The 18,622-nt window shown below is 47.5% G+C and overlaps 1 protein-coding gene and 1 pseudogene across 2 annotated transcripts in view; one reads left to right on the top strand and one right to left on the bottom strand.

The window, feature by feature from the left end:
• The window catches only part of MIIP (migration and invasion inhibitory protein), a 29,768-nt gene extending 13,384 nt beyond the window's left edge, over positions 1 to 16,384 (bottom strand). Inside the window, exons 1-5 of one of the 2 annotated variants that reach the window (XM_089681626.1) lie at positions 16,309 to 16,384; positions 11,806 to 11,970; positions 7,036 to 7,449; positions 3,552 to 3,648; positions 748 to 859 (exon numbers count right to left, since the gene is read on the bottom strand). In XM_089681626.1, coding sequence (XP_089537752.1) covers positions 748 to 859; positions 3,552 to 3,648; positions 7,036 to 7,449; positions 11,806 to 11,952 — 770 coding nt within the window. In that variant the 5' untranslated portion in view covers positions 11,953 to 11,970; positions 16,309 to 16,384. Of the gene's footprint in view, positions 1 to 747; positions 860 to 3,551; positions 3,649 to 7,035; positions 7,450 to 11,805; positions 11,971 to 14,727; positions 14,936 to 16,308 lie in introns of those variants that run through there. The other variant, XM_089681627.1, reaches the window with a different exon arrangement.
• On the top strand, positions 4,677 to 4,788 carry LOC149459096 (U2 spliceosomal RNA; annotated as a pseudogene).
• Positions 16,385 to 18,622: the final 2,238 nt, after the last annotated feature.

Below are 18,622 nucleotides of genomic sequence, written 5' to 3'. Positions count from 1 at the left end.
ATGTGGAAAATAAGGCTTCCCACCTGTTAGCTAGGTGTCTCATCACACAGCAGAAGCAAAAGAATGTTCACTTACACTTTTACCGCAAAACACGTCGTCACTTTCACACCTGCAATGTAGTGTTTACATATTTTTGTCTAACCCACAGATATATATATATATATATATATCTGTGGGTTAGACAAAAACATATATATATATATATATATATATCAGGACCCTCCTATCCCTCTTGTATTGAACTGTATTGTCTCCCGTTATATTGTAAATCACTGAGCAAACTGTTGGCGCTATATAAAACCTGTAGTATAATAATAATAATACACACACCCAATATCGGGGCGGATTGACAACTCATGGGGCCCCCGGGCAATAGGGGATCATGGGGCCCCTGTGTCCTCACCCACACTCAAACCACACCCAAAAAAAGCCTATGAAAAGGTACCAGGGGCATCTCATGGGGCCCCCTACTGACCCTGGGCCCTCGGGCAATGCCCGAGTGCCCAAATGGTCAGTCCGTCCCTGCAGTATATACACATATAATAAAAGGGGGGTGGGAGCAGTTTTAGGATTAATTAGTATAAGCCCAGAATTCTTTTTCCGTTTAAATTTTGTGCAGATTAACTGGAGCGTGTGCTGGGGGATTTGTGGATTACTCTGCTTGTTCACACCTTTTATATTTTTGTTAGTTATAAGCAGATCTGAAATAGTGCAGCACATCACCTATGCCCGCTCCACAACACTCACCCTGATAAGGAAGCATTAACACATTCCTCTCTGTTGACCCGTCGGAATTCACTGATGTCTGAGAAGAACTCATCCGATTTATCGGTGACCCCGGAGTTCACTTCCAGCAGCCCTGAAGGACAGACCATTATTGGAAACTGGCTAGACAGAAGATTTCTATTTGATCAGAGGTCAGAAAATGTTAGGTTTCATGCACACATGCGCCTCGAACCGTATGATGTAAAATCCAGTTGTATGTCGTGGCCCTAGGGCCACAGGCGTAGTGTAAAGCCATCCACAGAAATCAATGGCTGTATGCAGGTAAACAAAAGAATGCATACAGACACCTCTGGACTTAGACTACATATAGGGGTGTACATCTGTACCTACTGTGGTGAACACGGTGCCCAACCCCTACACTTCTCACCAACTCGTGACAAATGAAGAGCCAATCTCACACCACACGGTCACTTATGTAACAATGTCACTCTCAGCTGCCCTCACCCTGCACAAAGATTTTCCAGCTTTTGGGACCACAATCTAGGTGCCAGCAGCCTGTCACTGGGTTTAGTTAACTAAGCTATATACTCTTTAAACTGCCATCACCACCTTTTGACCGAGAAGGCGGAAACTCAAAATTTTAACAAGAACTACTATGAAAAATAAACATCTGTACACACACACTGCCACCACAGACAGGTATATTCAGAGATGTGCCATATACAGTAGCACTCTTCAAGAGACAGGGATTCTTTCCTTTGCATTAAAAACTTTAGGGACAGTTGTAACACTATTCAAAACAGGGTTTAATAATGAAAAGGTCAAAATGATGCAAATTAAATATTTACAGAAAAAAAGGTGTTATAAAGAAATAAAAGAGACAAAGCAACAGAGAATTAAAAAGAAGTTGAAAATGAAGAATACTTGCCAAGTCCTTGGTTTTAGCAGAGTCCAATTGATCAAGTAAAAATGGTACAGTGGCTCTCCCAAGTCTGGTTAGGTGTTCCTTGGTTTATGTTAAAACAAGAGCTGTCAAATCTGCTTGCAATCTCTTTTTTTATCTGACATCAAGGAGGGTGTTGACAGACGATCTGAGCAATCATCTGGTTTAAGACGTGGGTGCTGGGTGGTCACCATGTTTATGACCAAGTCCCAAATACAGTTTCTTATAAGTATTCATATTTCTGAATACACCATTTACAGTCTGCTCCCAGGCAGATTATTGTCCAGCATGAAATTAGCTTCAAAATGGATACAGGTAAGACAGGTCTTGGAGGTCGGTTTCTCCAAGGAGGGGTGTGGAGGCCTAATCCACTCTGATACCCCCTCGCATAGTGGTGATACCCCTCGCATAATGGTGTTTGTGTTCAAAATGCTACCCGATAACTGGTGAAGATGAATATGACTTTATCCTGGCTATACCATCATAATTTCAGAAGATATGAAACATGCTGAAGTTTTAGAGTCTTGGCTGATAAACAGTCTATCAGGAAATGTGTATTCTAGAAACTTCTGCTAAGGTATTTATGGCCCAATGTCTAGTTAGTTCTCTGGATTGCCCAAGCTGCCTAGGGTGACAGTTTTATTAGGGTTTCAAGACTGAAATGGTGGATTGGGCTAACAGGCATGAGAGGGTCTGTATCTGTCCTGGACTGATAATAAGGCACTGGCAACAGTTGTGTGTTGCACAATACACAACTTCCTGGGGGAATGAAAAGAAGGGAATCACTGCTGCTATTCACCAACTTGTTTTACAAACTGTCATGGCTGAAGTCTGAACAACATGGAGTCCTTGCCCTTTCACACAGCTTTGTGAAGGCTTAATATGCATTATCATTACACCCAAGCAGGGGCGGACTGAAAACTCATGGGGCCCCGGGCAATAGGGGATCATGAGGCCCCTGTGTCCTTGCCCACAGTCAAACCACACCCAAAAAAAAACTATGAAAAAGGTACATCCCATGGGGCCCCCTACTGACCCAGGGCCCTCAGGCAGTGCCCGAATGGTCAGTTCGCCCCTGCACCCAAGTGTGAGTTTTTACACAAGTACCTGTGCATACCCGTGTACAGCCATTCATTTTTACACAAGTACCTGTGCATACCCATGTACAGCCATTCATTTCAATGGTTGGCTATTCACAGCACCTGTGGCTCCCAGGTGGGGAAGTATGCCCGAATTTTACAACATACAGCCCCAGATGCATGAGGCCTTAGATGAGTGGACCAAAGTGTGTGTGTGTGTGCGTGCGTCTGGATAACCAATTTGCTTACCAACTCATATTTTTGCGATTACTTTTTTGGAAGAACATAAGGCTTTTCTTTAGTGTGCCATTTTTATCATTATTCTTATATACGGTATATATCCACAGAACTGCTGCACAATTATCACTGTCATTCTTTCTGTGCAAGTATCAGTGACAGCTTGCAGGATTGCTTGTGAACTGAAGCTCACATGATCACCATGACTGATGTCCATGGTGATCACAGGAACAAGAACCATGCTGATATTCTCAGATTACCTATTGGACACCAAACAACTGTCAGTGGCAGTGTAGTCACAGAGGTAGTTTGAAGACTATCACTGACAGCGTCTGGTCTAAGATTATTTACAGACGGCTGGTTGCCTGGCTGTCACTCTGATTCTTTGGCTACATTATTTTATGTCACTGAGCTGGAAGAAGTATGCCTGGGAGTTCAGATACTGTATCATTCTAAATTGATCAACCAGGTCAATGAATCTGAAAGCAATGAAGCCACAGACAGGGCACAATGGCAGCTCGTATAATGCTCTTATGACACGCTTCCGGTAATATATCTGTACTCACCTGCTATCCAGTCATAGCCCAGTAAGGGACGCCCAGTCCACTGGTTACTATGAGGAGCTGTAGGGCTGGACAGGAAAGTCACACGTCCAGGATCTCTCTGTAAGAAGAAATAGGCACATATAGTACAAAGGCTGTAATGTTTAAGGTTCAGTCCATCCACAACTGATTTTTTTGGTAGATGCTGAAGTGTAAATAATTATGTCACGGGGGATCTAGTTGTTGGGAGTATCCAGATCAGCCCACGATGCTCCTGCTATAGTGACCCTGATACTTCAATCATCCACCTAGCAGAACAGAAATGAAAATTCAGAGGACTGATGTCTCGGCTGCTCACACATACGCATTCAGCAGCACTGTGATGTAAAGCGTCTGGAATGCTGCCAAATCTGGTGTTAGAACAGGGTCAGCAGAACTGAGGAGTTACACTACAAAACAGAAGTCAGATCTGTCGAGCCCGGTTGGCCGGTTGGTTGACCATCGATCTTAGTACCCCGAAATGCCTGATAGATAAAGGGCCTCGCTGAACGGACTGTGGATGTGGAGACAGCCAGAAGATGGAGAAAAAAAAAAAATATGAAAAAAATAAGCAAACGATTATATTGTTTGAGTGTGCTTCTTATTCACTAGATCACCTTATTGACAGGCTTAATAGACAAGTGCACTTTAAAGGCAAAGTGCACATAGCCCTCCCCTTCCTCTTCTGACAGAACCAAACCAGATTTCCCCCTCCTCCACAGACCAAGATACAGTGAAGGAAATACGTATTGGACCATGCAAGAACCATGGTCACCTTAATTTGCATACTCCTTTTGCATACCTCAAGTATGGGATTATTCAAAAACATGCAAATTTGTCTGACATTACCCACCCATAAAACCCCTAATTTTTTCCCAGATGCCCGCTCGGATCCAACGGATCACCCCTCTCACCATCCCCCGAATCCATGAACAATCATTATTTTGGACCATACTATTTTAACTTAGGGAGAGCATTGTATCTAATTAGCATATTTGCTCTCTCCCTCTCCACTGATAGGGGGACCTGTGATGTAATTGAGAGACTCTGATGTGATGTTATTTTATAAACTATGTATCATCCTAGTCTCAGGTTCCCACTTTATGGTAAGTAGCTTCTCGGCCTTTTGGCTAAGATCAAGTGTAGTATCTGTTCTTATCAGTAGCAATGGCAATCCAAGGGGGGTTGCCTCTCAGAACATTTATGCATGCCAGGAACCTGAGCAGATACAGACACTGCCCCTTCTGCATCATCCACGAGGAAACAGCTCATCACGTTTTCTGGGAGTGCTCTTTTGCTCAGGACCTGTTGAGGGCCCTGGAACCTGAACTCAAGGACTTTGTGCCACAGACAGCCATCACACACTTTGGGGTGTTGAATGGACTTTTCTGTGGAACTTTTTCCCTGGAGGACATTGACAGCGCCTGGCGGGTGCTGTGTTGCTTTAAGGACGCTTTATGGTGCACCAGGAAGCGCCTCATCCACCAGCGGGAGAGGATGTCCATTGAGGACTGCCGCAGACTGCTCCTCAGTCTGCTCAGGGACTATACCTTGATGGACTTTAAGGAGGAAGAGGACGTCTGAAGATCTCCCCTTCCCCCTACTCCCCCTTGCGTGTCTTTGTCCCTTCAATAAAGCTTCGGGCCTGTGACCCCTTTTCCCCCCTCCCCCCCTCACACCCGATGCTTATTGTATATTGTAACTAATCGTATCTTGCATGACTTTGTAATGGTAAGAAAAGTTCTCTGTCTTAGGATGCTATGGTCTCGGGGTAAGCGGCGTTATGCATGACGTGTTGGTCTGGGGATCCGTCCGCCACGCACATCACGTCAGGCATCATACCGCTGAGTGAATGTATTATTGAATGTATTTATCGTATGCCTGGAACTATATTGCAATGTGGTGCGCTGCGTCGCAGTATAGGGTGAGATGTACCCCGATAACGAGTATCATGTTTTTTTATACTTCTGTAATAAAGTATCTTTTTCAATCAAAAATCTGTTCTTATCTCTTACCTCAGGGCCTGGTCTGTGCACTATTTGGCACGACCACTTTTTTATTTTCTATTTATTTAATTTATTCACCTCCCACGTTTTGTCACTTTTTCTTACTTATGTGTGTGTTTTCTCACAGGATGGAGGGTGTGGGTCCTCGGGCCTGCCCTGAAGTCTAGGGGGAGGATGTGTGGCCTTTTGGTTCCTTCCTCCCCTGTCCCTAGGGGGGTTTTCTCTTCGGGAGAGCCCCCTGACCAAGTACTGGGTGTCTGGCTTCGGCTGGACACAAGGAACGGTGGTCCACCAGGCCTTTTGGCCAGGAGGACCAAATGGGAACCTTGTCCCTGTCAGGAGCTTCGTGCCCCGGGGGATCAGGGTAGTGGTCCATCCCCTTCGGGGGAAGGACAAAGCACACCCCTAAGTGCACTTTTTCGTGTGGTGTTTTGCACTTGCACATTTTTTGTGAACACTTACGGGTTTTTTCGTTATCTGCACGTTTGCGGACTTAAAAAAAAAAAAAAAAAAATCTGTTCTTATCGCTGGACCTTTATTTATTTATATATATATATATATATATATATATATATATATATATATATTGTACATTCACATCAGTTTCTAACTCACATTCATACATACTAGGGCCGATTTAGACAGGAGCCAATTAACATACATGGTGGTGCCATTCATCTTGCCCATGCACTGCAAGGCATTACAGCACACCATAAAGGTGACCAGATCCAGGCACCCCCCATGCAGCTTTGTAGCAACAGATCACTTTTAGGAGAGATCTATTACTGGGTGCAATCCATCCACCATAGAACACTGGAGCAGTGATCTATTGCTGCATGGAGATGCTGGACAGAGCAGAGTTTGAGTTGCCAAACGTCAGCCCCCAAACCTACAATTCCATACATACAATGCTCTCCCTAAGTTAAAATAGTAGAGAAGTTGCTGTTTAAAAACAGTACTGGAGACTTGAGTGGTTAAAGCAGAACTCTAGCCAAAAACATGATAGAAATGTATAATAGACCATTAAAAGATAAAATGACAAAATTTGCTATTGCTGCAATAGTTACCTGCAATCTAGAGATCTCCACCAGATCTGGAGATGTCCTCAGTCTGATAGTCAGCATCATATATCTGCTTCCTCTGAGCCCAGGTTGTCCTAAACCCACCCAGACTGTGACTGAACCGAGAAGCAGCGCAGGGATGAGCCCAGCTCTCTGCCATGCTGCTTTCTCATCTTGTCGGCACATGAACCGATTTGCTCTTTTTGCCTCTTTTTCCCCTCACACTCCAGCCCTGCTTTACAGGGCGTAGAAGAGGCTGATACCTCGTCACAGGGGAGGTAATTATACGGATTGTATTTTAAAAAAATAGATTAATTGATGTATTAAGGAGAGCTGCATTCGTTTGTGCCCTTCACATCTGCCTGAAGCTCAGCTTTAACACACACTGCAAATTCATCGTACCTTGGGAGTTCGGTTTGGTGTGATCAGAATAGATTTCGGAGTCCTTGGCTCCTTGGCCCTCATGTTCCCATCATCCATTAAGTGGTCCACATACTGCCTGGTGAACAGAAACGAGTCTCCCTCTGGGTCTGGGGGACCACAGTCCGCCATAGAACTGGCAGCGGTCAGGCGTTTCACAGGCGATCGGATTCTTATTACGTCTTCATCAGTGCTGACCTTCACCGATGAACTGTGATGGAGACCATGAGAGGAGAAATCGGTCTGACATAACGTGGAGCTGAGAGGATCCAATGACTCCATATGACAGGTCCTCTTGGGTGTCGATAGTGCTTGCCTAGCAAGGGAGGATAAACCACGGGTGGCCAGGAAAGGGGGGTCCTTTTCTCCATATACTGGTGGACGGTCCTTCCAGACCTAAGAACCAACAACATGCTATTAGGTAAAGCAAGACACGTCATACAAAGGAGCCAAATAGATTTCTATCTGATAGACCAGAATCATCCCCGAGAAACTCGCTGGGTTTGTGGCATACAGAATGGATAAACAATGCTAGGGGCAATGTGCTGACATTAGACCAGTACAAGATGGCTTCTGATTGGTTGCTCTGGGTCCCTCTTCTTTCACCGAATAAAACTCTCAATGAAAAAATGTATTTAGTTCACCTTTTGTAAAAAATAAATAATGCATCTTTTTGCAGGTAAAAAAAAAGTTCATTTATAATTTTTTTTTATTTTGCAACCTGTAAAGCATTGTACTGGTGATCAGCACATCGCAGTTGTAATGCCAGGATCCTGCAGACACTCAATCAGCTGTCTGCTGGTACCTCCCATACAGGCAGGCAGTTATTGAATGGTAGGAAGGATTAATGAAATACAAGAGCGTTCATCAACTACAAGCTGTCTGCCACAGAGGCTGATGGTACCTGTAGTTCACTCATTCATAAAACTCTGTGAATGAGTGATGTGGACAGAGCCCCGCATAGCCGCACTCATTTTCACTTGTGACAGCGGGAGCAGGGAGAAGATTCCCCCACCTGCTGTCACAGGGAGGGGGGTGGAAATCGGGAGGAGAATGTCCAGGAGCTGGCACGTGTGACATGTTTCACCACAAAATCAGGAGGAACATGACCAATGATCCAAAGGTAAACTTACCTTTTAAATCTGACCGGCGACCTTCCTTTTCGTCTTGCACAGTTGTACCGGCTCCTCTTCTGTGCTGAAACAGCTTACTCTAATCTCAATGCACACTGTGAGCTTCTCACCATGTATATTAGAAGCTGCAGCAAGTCAGATAGAGCCTAGCCTCATTTCCTGACTGGACACGTCCATTATCATCCAGTTCTTTCCCCCCCAGCCTGACATTGCCCAGCCTGTCCCCTTCATTCATTGGATTTTAGATGTTTCAGCCATGCAGGCTTATCCTCCTATGTAGGTGTTCGCTACATGCAAATACAGCCTGTCTGGGAACGCCCTCTCCTCCAGATGGACATCACCCGCCCTCTCCTCCAGATGGACATCACCCGCCCTCTCCTCCAGATGGACATCACCCGCCCTCTCCTCCAGATGGACATCACCCGCCCTCTCCTCCAGATGGACATCCCCCCATCAAGGCATATTGATATTTGCATAACTCCTCCCAAGAACCAACCCACAGCTTGTATCAGGGCTGAGGGCTCTTCTGAGGGTTGTGGGGTGTATCAGACATTATACTAGTGTACAGACGGGTGGTGGGGGGTATCGGACATTATACTAGTGTACAGACGGGTGGTGGGGGGTATCGGACATTATACTAGTGTACAGATGGGTGGTGGGGGGGTATCGGACATTATACTAGTCTACAGACGGGTGGTGGGGGGTATCGGACCTTATACTAGTGTACAGACAGGCGGTGGGGGGTATCGGACCTTATACTAGTCTACAGACGGGTGGTGGGGGGTATCGGACCTTATACTAGTGTACAGACAGGCGGTGGGGGGTATCGGACCTTATACTAGTGTACAGACGGGTGGTGGGGGGTATCGGACATTATACTAGTGTACAGACGGGTGGTGGGGGGTATCGGACATTATACTAGTGTACAGACGGGTGGTGGGGGGTATCGGACATTATACTAGTGTACAGATGGGTGGTGGGGGGGTATCGGACATTATACTAGTCTACAGACGGGTGGTGGGGGGTATCGGACCTTATACTAGTGTACAGACGGGCGGTGGGGGGTATCGGACCTTATACTAGTGTACAGACGGGTGGTGGGGGGTATCGGACATTATACTAGTGTACAGACGGGTGGTGGGGGGTATCGGACATTATACTAGTCTACAGACGGGTGGTGGGGGGTATCGGACCTTATACTAGTGTACAGACGGGTGGTGGGGGGTATCGGACCTTATACTAGTGTACAGACGGGTGGTGGGGGGTATCGGACATTATACTAGTGTACAGATGGGTGGTGGGGGGGTATCGGACATTATACTAGTCTACAGACGGGTGGTGGGGGGTATCGGACCTTATACTAGTGTACAGACGGGTGGTGGGGGGGGGTATCGGACCTTATACTAGTGTACAGACAGGCGGTGGGGGGGGGTATCGGACCTTATACTAGTGTACAGACAGGCGGTGGGGGGTATCGGACCTTATACTAGTGTACAGACGGGTGGTGGGGGTATCGGACCTTATACTAGTCTACAGACGGGTTTTGGGGGGTATCGGACCTTATACTAGTGTACAGACGGGTGGTGGGGGGTATCGGACCTTATACTAGTGTACAGACGGGCGGTGGGGGGTGTCGGACATTATACTAGTGTACAGACGGGCGGCGGGGGGTGTCGGACATTATACTAGTGTACAGACGGGCGGTGGGGGGTGTCGGACATTATACTAGTGTACAGACGGGCGGTGGGGGGGTGTCGGACATTATACTAGTGTACAGACGGGCGGTGGGGGGTGTCGGACATTATACTAGTGTACAGACGGGCGGTGGGGGGGTATCAGACATTATACTAGTGTACAGACGGGTGGTGGGGGGGTATCAGACATTATACTAGTGTACAGACGGGTGGTGGGGGGGTATCAGACATTATACTAGTGTACAGACAGGTGGTGGAGCGTATCGGACCTTATACTAGTGTACAGACGGGTGGTGGGGGGGTATCAGACATTATACTAGTGTACAGACGGGTGGTGGGGGGTATCGGACATTATACTACTGTACAGACGGGCGGTGTCGGACATTATACTAGTGTACGGACAGGTGGTGGTGGGGGTACCGGACATTATACTAGTGTATAGACGGGTGGTGGGGGGTGTCGGGTATTATACTAGTGCTCACTACATGCAAATACAGCCTGTCTGGGAAGGCCCTCTCCTCTAGATTGACATATTGATATTTGCACAACTCCTCCCAAGAGCCAGCCCACTGCTTTCATCAGGGCGGAGGTCTCTTCTGAGGCCAGGTGCTGTGATGTTACAATGAGAATGGATGGGTCGTCTTGAGTCAAGGCTGCTACATCCCTGGATTAAATCACAAGGAAAATTGCCTCCCATGGGCCTTTAATGCAGCCATAACAGCTTAGGTATGTAAGAAATGCATTATTAGTGATAGAAAAGTAATCATAAAAGAACAATAAAAACCATTCAATTCGATGGAATTCAAGATATATACAGTTGTACAACCTGTACCTCTAGACTTCGTAACACATGATCCAACATCAGTAACAATTTAGCAAACAGCCACTTATACAAGCTTTTACTACAATAAAGTCTATTTCTGACGCGTTTCAATTTGAAATATAATCTTCCCCTCACGCGCTTCAATTTGAAATATCTTCCCCCGTCGTGTTTCAATGTGAAATATAATCTTCCCCTCGCGCGCTTCAGTTTGAAATATAATCTTCCCCTCGCGCGCTTCAGTTTGAAATATCTTCCCCCGCCTCGTTTCAATTTGAAATATAATCTTCCCCTCACGCACTTCAATATGAAATATCTTCCCCCGCCGCGTTTCAATTTGAAATATAATCTTCTCCCGTCGCGTTTCAATTTGAAATATAATCTTCCCCCGTCGCGTTTCAATTTGAAATATAATCTTCCCCAGCCGCGTTTCAATTTGAAATATAATCTTCCCCAGCCGCGTTTCAATTTGAAATATAATCTTCCCCAGCCGCGTTTCAATTTGGTATGTAAGTTTTATATTATATACCAAAGATTATATACCAAGGTCCCGGTTGTACAACTGTACAGAGCTTGAATGCCAGAGCTATTCAATTGTTTTTATTGTTCTTTTATAATGAATTTTGTAAACAATGAAATACTTTTTTTTACGGACTTGTGCTGTTATGCCTGCATTAAAGTCCCATTGGAGACAGTTTTCCAGGTGACATAATGTTTTCAGGAATCTATGTACAGCACCCTGCCAGCCCCTCCCACCAGCCACAATCTGCCTGTATTGTGTAGCGAAGCACAGAGACCCTGTAATGAGGTCACTATTATATGTAATGAAAATGGAAGGATGTTATTTAAAAATGTCATTATCATGTTGGGGGAAGGGGGGTGGGGCGAGCAGAGGAACCAGGGAAGGCTGAATAAAACCAAATTAGACTTCAACTTTTAAAAGGATCTCAGATACAGAACAGGTCACCGGATTATAACCACAACACAAGGCTGGCTGTGAGATAAATAGGGAACTATGTACTTGGCTGGGATGAGAATACAGCAATGCCTTGCACCTCTCTGCACACAGCCATGACAGGAGGATGGGTCTGCTCTGTGTTCTCACCTTTGCTGTGCCTCCATCTTGGTCCCGGCTCTGTGCAGTGCTGTTTGCAGGATTCGGTTTCCTAAACTGGTTTTGTTTTGTCGCCAGGCGTTCCAGGAGAGACTTGTTTAATCTCCGCAGTTCTTCCAGATCCCCAGAAGCAGACATTTTCTCACATCAGTTGATCTTTAGAAACACATGAGAGTTAACATTTATTAGGCAATATGGAAACACTAATTCACTGCTATTATAATTATACAGGGTTTATATGGCGCCAACAGTTTGCTCAGCGCTTTACAATATACCGGGAGACAATACAGCAACAATACAGTTCAATACAAGAGGGTTAGGAGGGTCCTGATCCTCGGAGCTTACAATCTAAGAGGGAGGGGCTAGTGGTACAAAAGGTAGTAACTGTGGGGGATGGACTGGTTGGAGGAGTAGAAGATTCCATTATTAGCTGAGGGCAGGATAGCACTGCTATTGTACTGGCATGGCTGCAGCAGTCTGTGTAACAGAGAAAACCGTTGAATATACATATGGCTGACCATACACTACAATCTGATTGTACAATCTCCTTTAGATCCATCATCAACCATGTAGTGCAAAGGCTTGACTGATTTCACACCGACTTGGTTGCTACGGTTTGGCCCGCTAAAAAATGCAACCAAAAGGCCGCGGTCATTTGATGATGCAGACAGGACCAGCCTTTTTGTAGGCAGGGTTCTTTGAGCAATCTCTGCCTCTTAAGCCGGCCATACATGGATCAAAATTTGGCCAGTTCAGGAGGGACCAGACGAATTTCGATCCATGTGTGGGTTGGCTGACTCTGCACAAGTCAATCAACTTGTGTACAACCAACCCAAGTTTTTCCTGAATGATCAGTGCCAAGGGCTATAGCCAGAAACACGGAACATTGTATTCCGACAGCAGAGAAGGCTCCCCACTGGCAGAATACAATAGCACTGCAGGAGGATTCCCCCATCCCAGGGCCGGATCTAGCCTATCTGGTCTAGGGGTGCAGTAGAAAAAAGTCAGGGGGCTTAATGCCAACACTATGTGTGAGTCACTGAGAGTCTGTCACACTGTCTGACACAGATCCTGTCCTCCTTATATCAAATGTCCCTATCACAGTCCCCCTTTACATTGGGGCCCATTCAGCTTGCCTCCTTACATTAGGTGTCCCCATCAGAGTGCCTCCATCAGAGCTCCCCCTTACATAAACTGTCCTCAACAGAGTGCCCCCTTAGATCAGGGTCCCTATCAGCGTACCCCCTTAGATCAGGATTCCTATCAAAGTGCCCCCTTAGATCAAGGTCCCTATCAAAGTGCCCCTTGGGGGATATCGGACATTATACTAGTGTCCAGAAGGGCAGTGGGGGGGGTGTCGGACATTATACTAGTGTACAGACGGGCGGCGGGGGGTGTCGGACATTATACTAGTGTCCAGAAGGGCAGTGGGGGGGTGTCGGACATTATACTAGTGTACAGACGGGCGGTGGGGGGTGTCGGACATTATACTAGTGTACAGACGGGTGGTGGGGGGTATGGGACATTATACTAGTGTACAGACAGGGGGTGGTGGGGGTATCGGACATTATACTAGTGTACACACGGGCGGTGGGGGGGGTGTCGGACATTATACTAGTGTACAGACGGGCGGTGGGGGGTATCGGACATTATACTAGTGTACAGACGGGCAGTGGGGGGGTGTCGGACATTATACTAGTGTACAGACGGGCGGCGGGGGGTGTCGGACATTATACTAGTGTACAGACAGGCGGTGGTGGGGGTATCGGACATTATACTAGTGTACACATGGGCGGTGGGGGGGGTGTCGGACATTATACTAGTGTACAGACGGGCGGTGGGGGGGGGGTGTCGGACATTATACTAGTGTACAGACGGGCGGTGGGGGGGGGTATCGGACATTATACTAGTGTACACATGGGCGGTGGGGGGGGGGGGGGGTGTCGGACATTATACTAGTGTACAGACGGGCGGCGGGGGGTGTCGGGCATTATACTAGTGTACAGACGGGCGGTGGGGGGGTGTCGGACATTATACTAGTGTACAGACGGGCGGTGGGGGGGTGTCGGACATTATACTAGTGTACAGACGGGCGGTGGGGGGATGTCAGACATTATACTAGTGTACAGACGGGCGGTGGGGGGGTGTCGGACATTATACTAGTGTACAGACGGGTGGTGGGGGGTGTCGGACATTATACTAGTGTACAGACGGGTGGTGGGGGGTGTCGAAGATTATACTAGTGTACAGACGGGTGGTGTGGGGGGGGTATCGGACATTATACTAGTGTACAGACGGGCAGTGGGGGGTGTCGGAGATTATACTAGTGTACAGATGGGTGGTGGGGGGTGTCGGACATTATACTAGTGTACAGACGGGTGGTGGTGGGGGGTATCGGACATTATACTAGTGTACACACGGGTGGTGGGGGGTGTACTAGTATAATATGTAAGGCCCCCTGCACAGGGGATGTATCATTGTACCCCCCATGTAAGGGCTGTGATTGCCCGCACTGTAATGTGCAGGCGCTCCATGCATCCCTGTCTGGCCGGTCTATTGGGACACAGGGGCTGCACAGCCTGCTCTCAGTCTGAGGTCGGTATGGGCGCGGGGGGGGCGCAGTTGAACGCCCGCGGTCCGTATCCAGGGGCAGGTATCAGATGGGGAAGAGCAGCTGTGGCCCAACAACCAATAAGAGTGTCTCCATGGGGATGCAATGAGTACCTGTGCAAGTAAGCCCAGACCTCACATGGAGTACGCGTTCATACACCGCGCTCGTACGCCGCATGTGAATGAGCCCCGATACCAGCCGCTTTCTATCAACACAAACGAAAAAAAAACCCCACAAATTTTCTACAACAAAAACAACAGCTAATAAACGGTCACTAAAAACAATAAATCGGACGCACTTACAGGACGCGGGCACACAGACGCAGCGTCGCGGCGGAATAATCTGCGCTCCTCTCCCCTCACGCTTGAAGCCGTGGCAGTTTGTTGGACGTTTGTATCACGCGCTGTCTTCCTGGTTGTCAAGGCAACAGTGTTTGGTGGGCGTGTCCTCCTTTTGTCAAGTGAAGAATCCTCCCTAAATACCTCCAGATCAGAGGGCGTGGCCCAGAGCTATTAACCCCTAAGGGACTGAACAGCCTGTGTGTGCCCTGCTACATAGCTGATGGTAGATCTGCAGGAAATTGTACGAGGGCTGGCCTGATTGGATACAAACTGATTGATCGGTGTAGGTGGGACCTCACCAGGGGCGGACTGACCATTTGGGAACTCGGGCACTGCCCGAGGGCCTGGGGTAAGGGTCCCCATGAGATGCCCCTGGTACCTTTCATAGGCTTTTTTGGGTGTGGTTGAGGACACAGGGGCCCCATGATCCCCTATTGCCCGGTGGCCCCATGAGTTGTCAGTCCGCCCCTGGACCTCACATTATACAGATTCCGTAAATTAGAAGTTGATTGTACAAAGATTGTACGGGTCAGTTTGTAACGTGTATGGTGACCCTTTCCATACAATCTTTGTGCAATTAACAAAACTAAGCCTGGCCATACATTATACAATCTTCCTTTAGATTTACCAAAACCATAACACCCCAGGTTCACACCTAAGCGTTTTCCGCAGCATTTTGCAGTAATGCAGTACAGTCCATTTAACATGATTGGGCAGCACAGTGGCATGTAATAGGGGCGTTGGTTTGAATCCCGACCACAGCACCACCTGCCTGGAGTTTGCATGTTCTCCCTGTGCCTGCGTGGGTTTCCTCCAGTTTCCTCCCACACTCCAAAGACATGCTGGTAGGTGAATTGGTTCCTGTCTAAATTGTCCCTTGTATGTATGAATGTGAGTTAGGGACCTTAGATTGTACGCCCCTTGAGGGTTATGGACCTTAGATTGTACGCCCCTCGAGGTTTATGGACCTTAGATTGTACGCCCCTCGAGGGTTATGGACCTTAGATTGTACGCCCCTCGAGGGTTATGGACCTTAGATTGTACGCCCCTTGAGGGTTATGGACCTTAGATTGTACGCTCCTCGAGGGTTATGGACCTTAGATTGTATGCCCCTCGAGGTTTATGGACCTTAGATTGTACGCTCCTTGAGGGTTAGGGACCTTAGATTGTACACCCCTTGAGGGTTATGGACCTTAGATTGTACGCTCCTTGAGGGTTAGGGACCTTAGATTGTACACCCCTTGAGGGTTAGGGACTGATGTGAATGTACAATATATATGTAAAGCGCTGCGTAAATTGACACCTGAAATAAAATAAATACATTTCCTATGGGACACGTTCACATCTCTGCACTTTCACCCGCTGCGGTTTTTGGAAAGGGTCAGGGACTTATTTGAATGCAAAAAGTTGTGTTTTTCGGTTCAATAGACTTCAATGGAGACGCTGCAGAAAAGAATAGCGTAGTGCGGTTTTGTCGCGTGTTTGATGCGGCCTCCAGCACACCCTGCCCCCACCCTGCAGTGGAAGCCCATTGTCACCCACCTTGTCCGGCTGTATTGTTCCTCTGAACCCTCCATGTGACTCTGGCTGCAGCTCTGCGCTCCATTCATAATGTCTGGATCCCAGACACAGGAACCAGGCCAGCTCAGCCGAGTACCTATTCGAGGCCTGCTCTGCTCAGAAGGAACATTGTAATGCCTAAGGGCCTCATCCTGCTCAGGATGATAATCTGACCATTAATATATATTTATTTATTTCAGGTACTTATATAGCGCCGTCAATTTCCGCAGCGCTTTACATATATATTGTACATTCACATCAGTCCCTGACCAGGGGCGGACTGACAACTCATGGGGCCCCCCGGACAATAGGGGATCATGGGGCCCCTGTGTTCTTGCTCACACTCAAAGCACACCCAAAAAAGCCTATAAAAGGTACCAGGGGCATTTCATGGGGCCCCCTACTGACCCTGGGCCCTCGGGCAGTACCCAAGTGCTCGAATGGTCAGTCCGCCCCTGTCCCTGACCCTCAAGGGGCGTACAATCTAAGGTCCCTAACTCACATTCATACATACACATACTAGGGACAATTTAGACAGGAGCCAATTCACCTACCAGCATCTTTGGAGTGTGAGAGGAAACCCACACAGGCACAGGGACAACATGCAAACTCCAGGCAGGTGGTGCCGTGGTTGGGATTCAAACCGGACGGGAGGTGGTTAAACTCAAATGTCTCTATGGCAGATTTGCTCAGTTTCACGCAGAATGTTCTTTTCTAATTTTCTGTCCATGATGAAATAGCAGACGTGGTGGGTTTTGGGTGACTTTGACCAGGGCCCAGCGGCGGACTGACCATTTGGAAACTCGAGCACTGCCCGAGGGCCCGGGGTCAGTAGGGGGCCCCATGAGATGCCCCTGGTACCTCTTTCATAGGCTTTTTTGAGTTTGGGCAAGGACACAGGGGCCCCATGATCCCCTGTTGCCCGGGGGCCCCATGAGTTGTCAGTCCGCCCCTGCCAGGGCCATATTGTAATGGCTAGACCACCAGGTCAGGACATCTCCAAAACTGCAGCTCTTGTGGGATGTCCCTGGTCTGCAGTGGTCAGGACCGACCAAAAGTGGTCCAAGGAAGGAAAACTAGTGAGCCAGCGACAGGGTCAAAGGGAAGCCAAGGCCCATTGATGCACATAGGGAGTATAGGCTGGTCTGTGTAGCCTGATCCTATAGAAGAGCTGCGGTATCTCAAATTGCTGAAAAAGCGAATGCTGGTTCTGATAGAAAGGTGTCAGGACACACAGAGCATCGCAGTTTGTTGTGTATGGGGCTGTGTGGCTCCAAACCAGCCAGGGTGTCCAATGCTGACCCGTGTCCACAGCCAAAAGTGCCTACAATGGGCACTTGAGCATCAGAACTGGACCACAGAGCAATAGAAGAACGTGAATTTAACAATGGTTTGAGGAACACAATGAGTTTAAGGTGTTGACTTGGCCTCCAAATTCTCCAGATCTCAATCCAATCAAGCATCTGTGGGTTTTGCTGGAAAAAACAAGTGCAATCCATGGAGGTCTCACCTCACAGCTTACAGGACTTGAAGGATCTGTTATTGATGGCTTGGCACCAGATACCACAGCATGCCTTCAGAGCTCTAGTGGTGTCCATGCCTCCAAAGGGTATGGTGGGTGGTCATAATGTTTTGGCTGATCGGTGTATACCATTCATTTGTTTCCATTTTATACATGGATGTACGCTTAAATCTGCATGGTTGCTTTTTGGTATCATTTACCCACCTGAGTGAGTCCACCAGGAAGAAGCCTCCTGTACTGGGCCAATCATTTGCAGCTGTGACATTCTCCATCCTGCAGCTGTATGTATACAAGGGGCAAATATGCATGTGGCAGTGAATGTCATAGACCTCCTCTGTCCAATTACATCCCACTACCTCCAATCCGCTCTGCAAAAATGGAACAGAACAGGACGCAGTCTTCTTGTTTTTTTTTTTTTGTGGATCAGGCACAGGGGTAGGCAGGTGTAGAGAGACACATCCATTTACACTCGCTTGTCCATAGGGATGCATAGGCCTTCCGATCAGGTCATCCTGAAAACAGATGGACCAGATCAGAATGCCCATGTGAAAGGGGCCTTAGAGTGCAGCTTCCTAACTGTGATCATTTCTCCTTATGCAGATTTATTTATTTCAGGTACTTATATAGCGCCGTCAATTTACGCAGCACTTTACATATATATTGTACATTCACATCAGTCCCTAACCCTCAAGGGGTGTACAATCTAAGGTCCCTAACCCTCAAGGGGCGTACAATCTAAAGTCCCTAACTCACATTCATACATACACATACTAG

Source organism: Staurois parvus, unplaced genomic scaffold, assembly GCF_062004578.1.
Source record: "Staurois parvus isolate SC_StPar_1 unplaced genomic scaffold, SC_StPar_1.0 ptg000274l, whole genome shotgun sequence".
NCBI classification, from domain to species: Eukaryota; Metazoa; Chordata; class Amphibia; order Anura; family Ranidae; genus Staurois; species Staurois parvus.
This window is presented reverse-complemented; position numbering and strand designations above follow the sequence as displayed.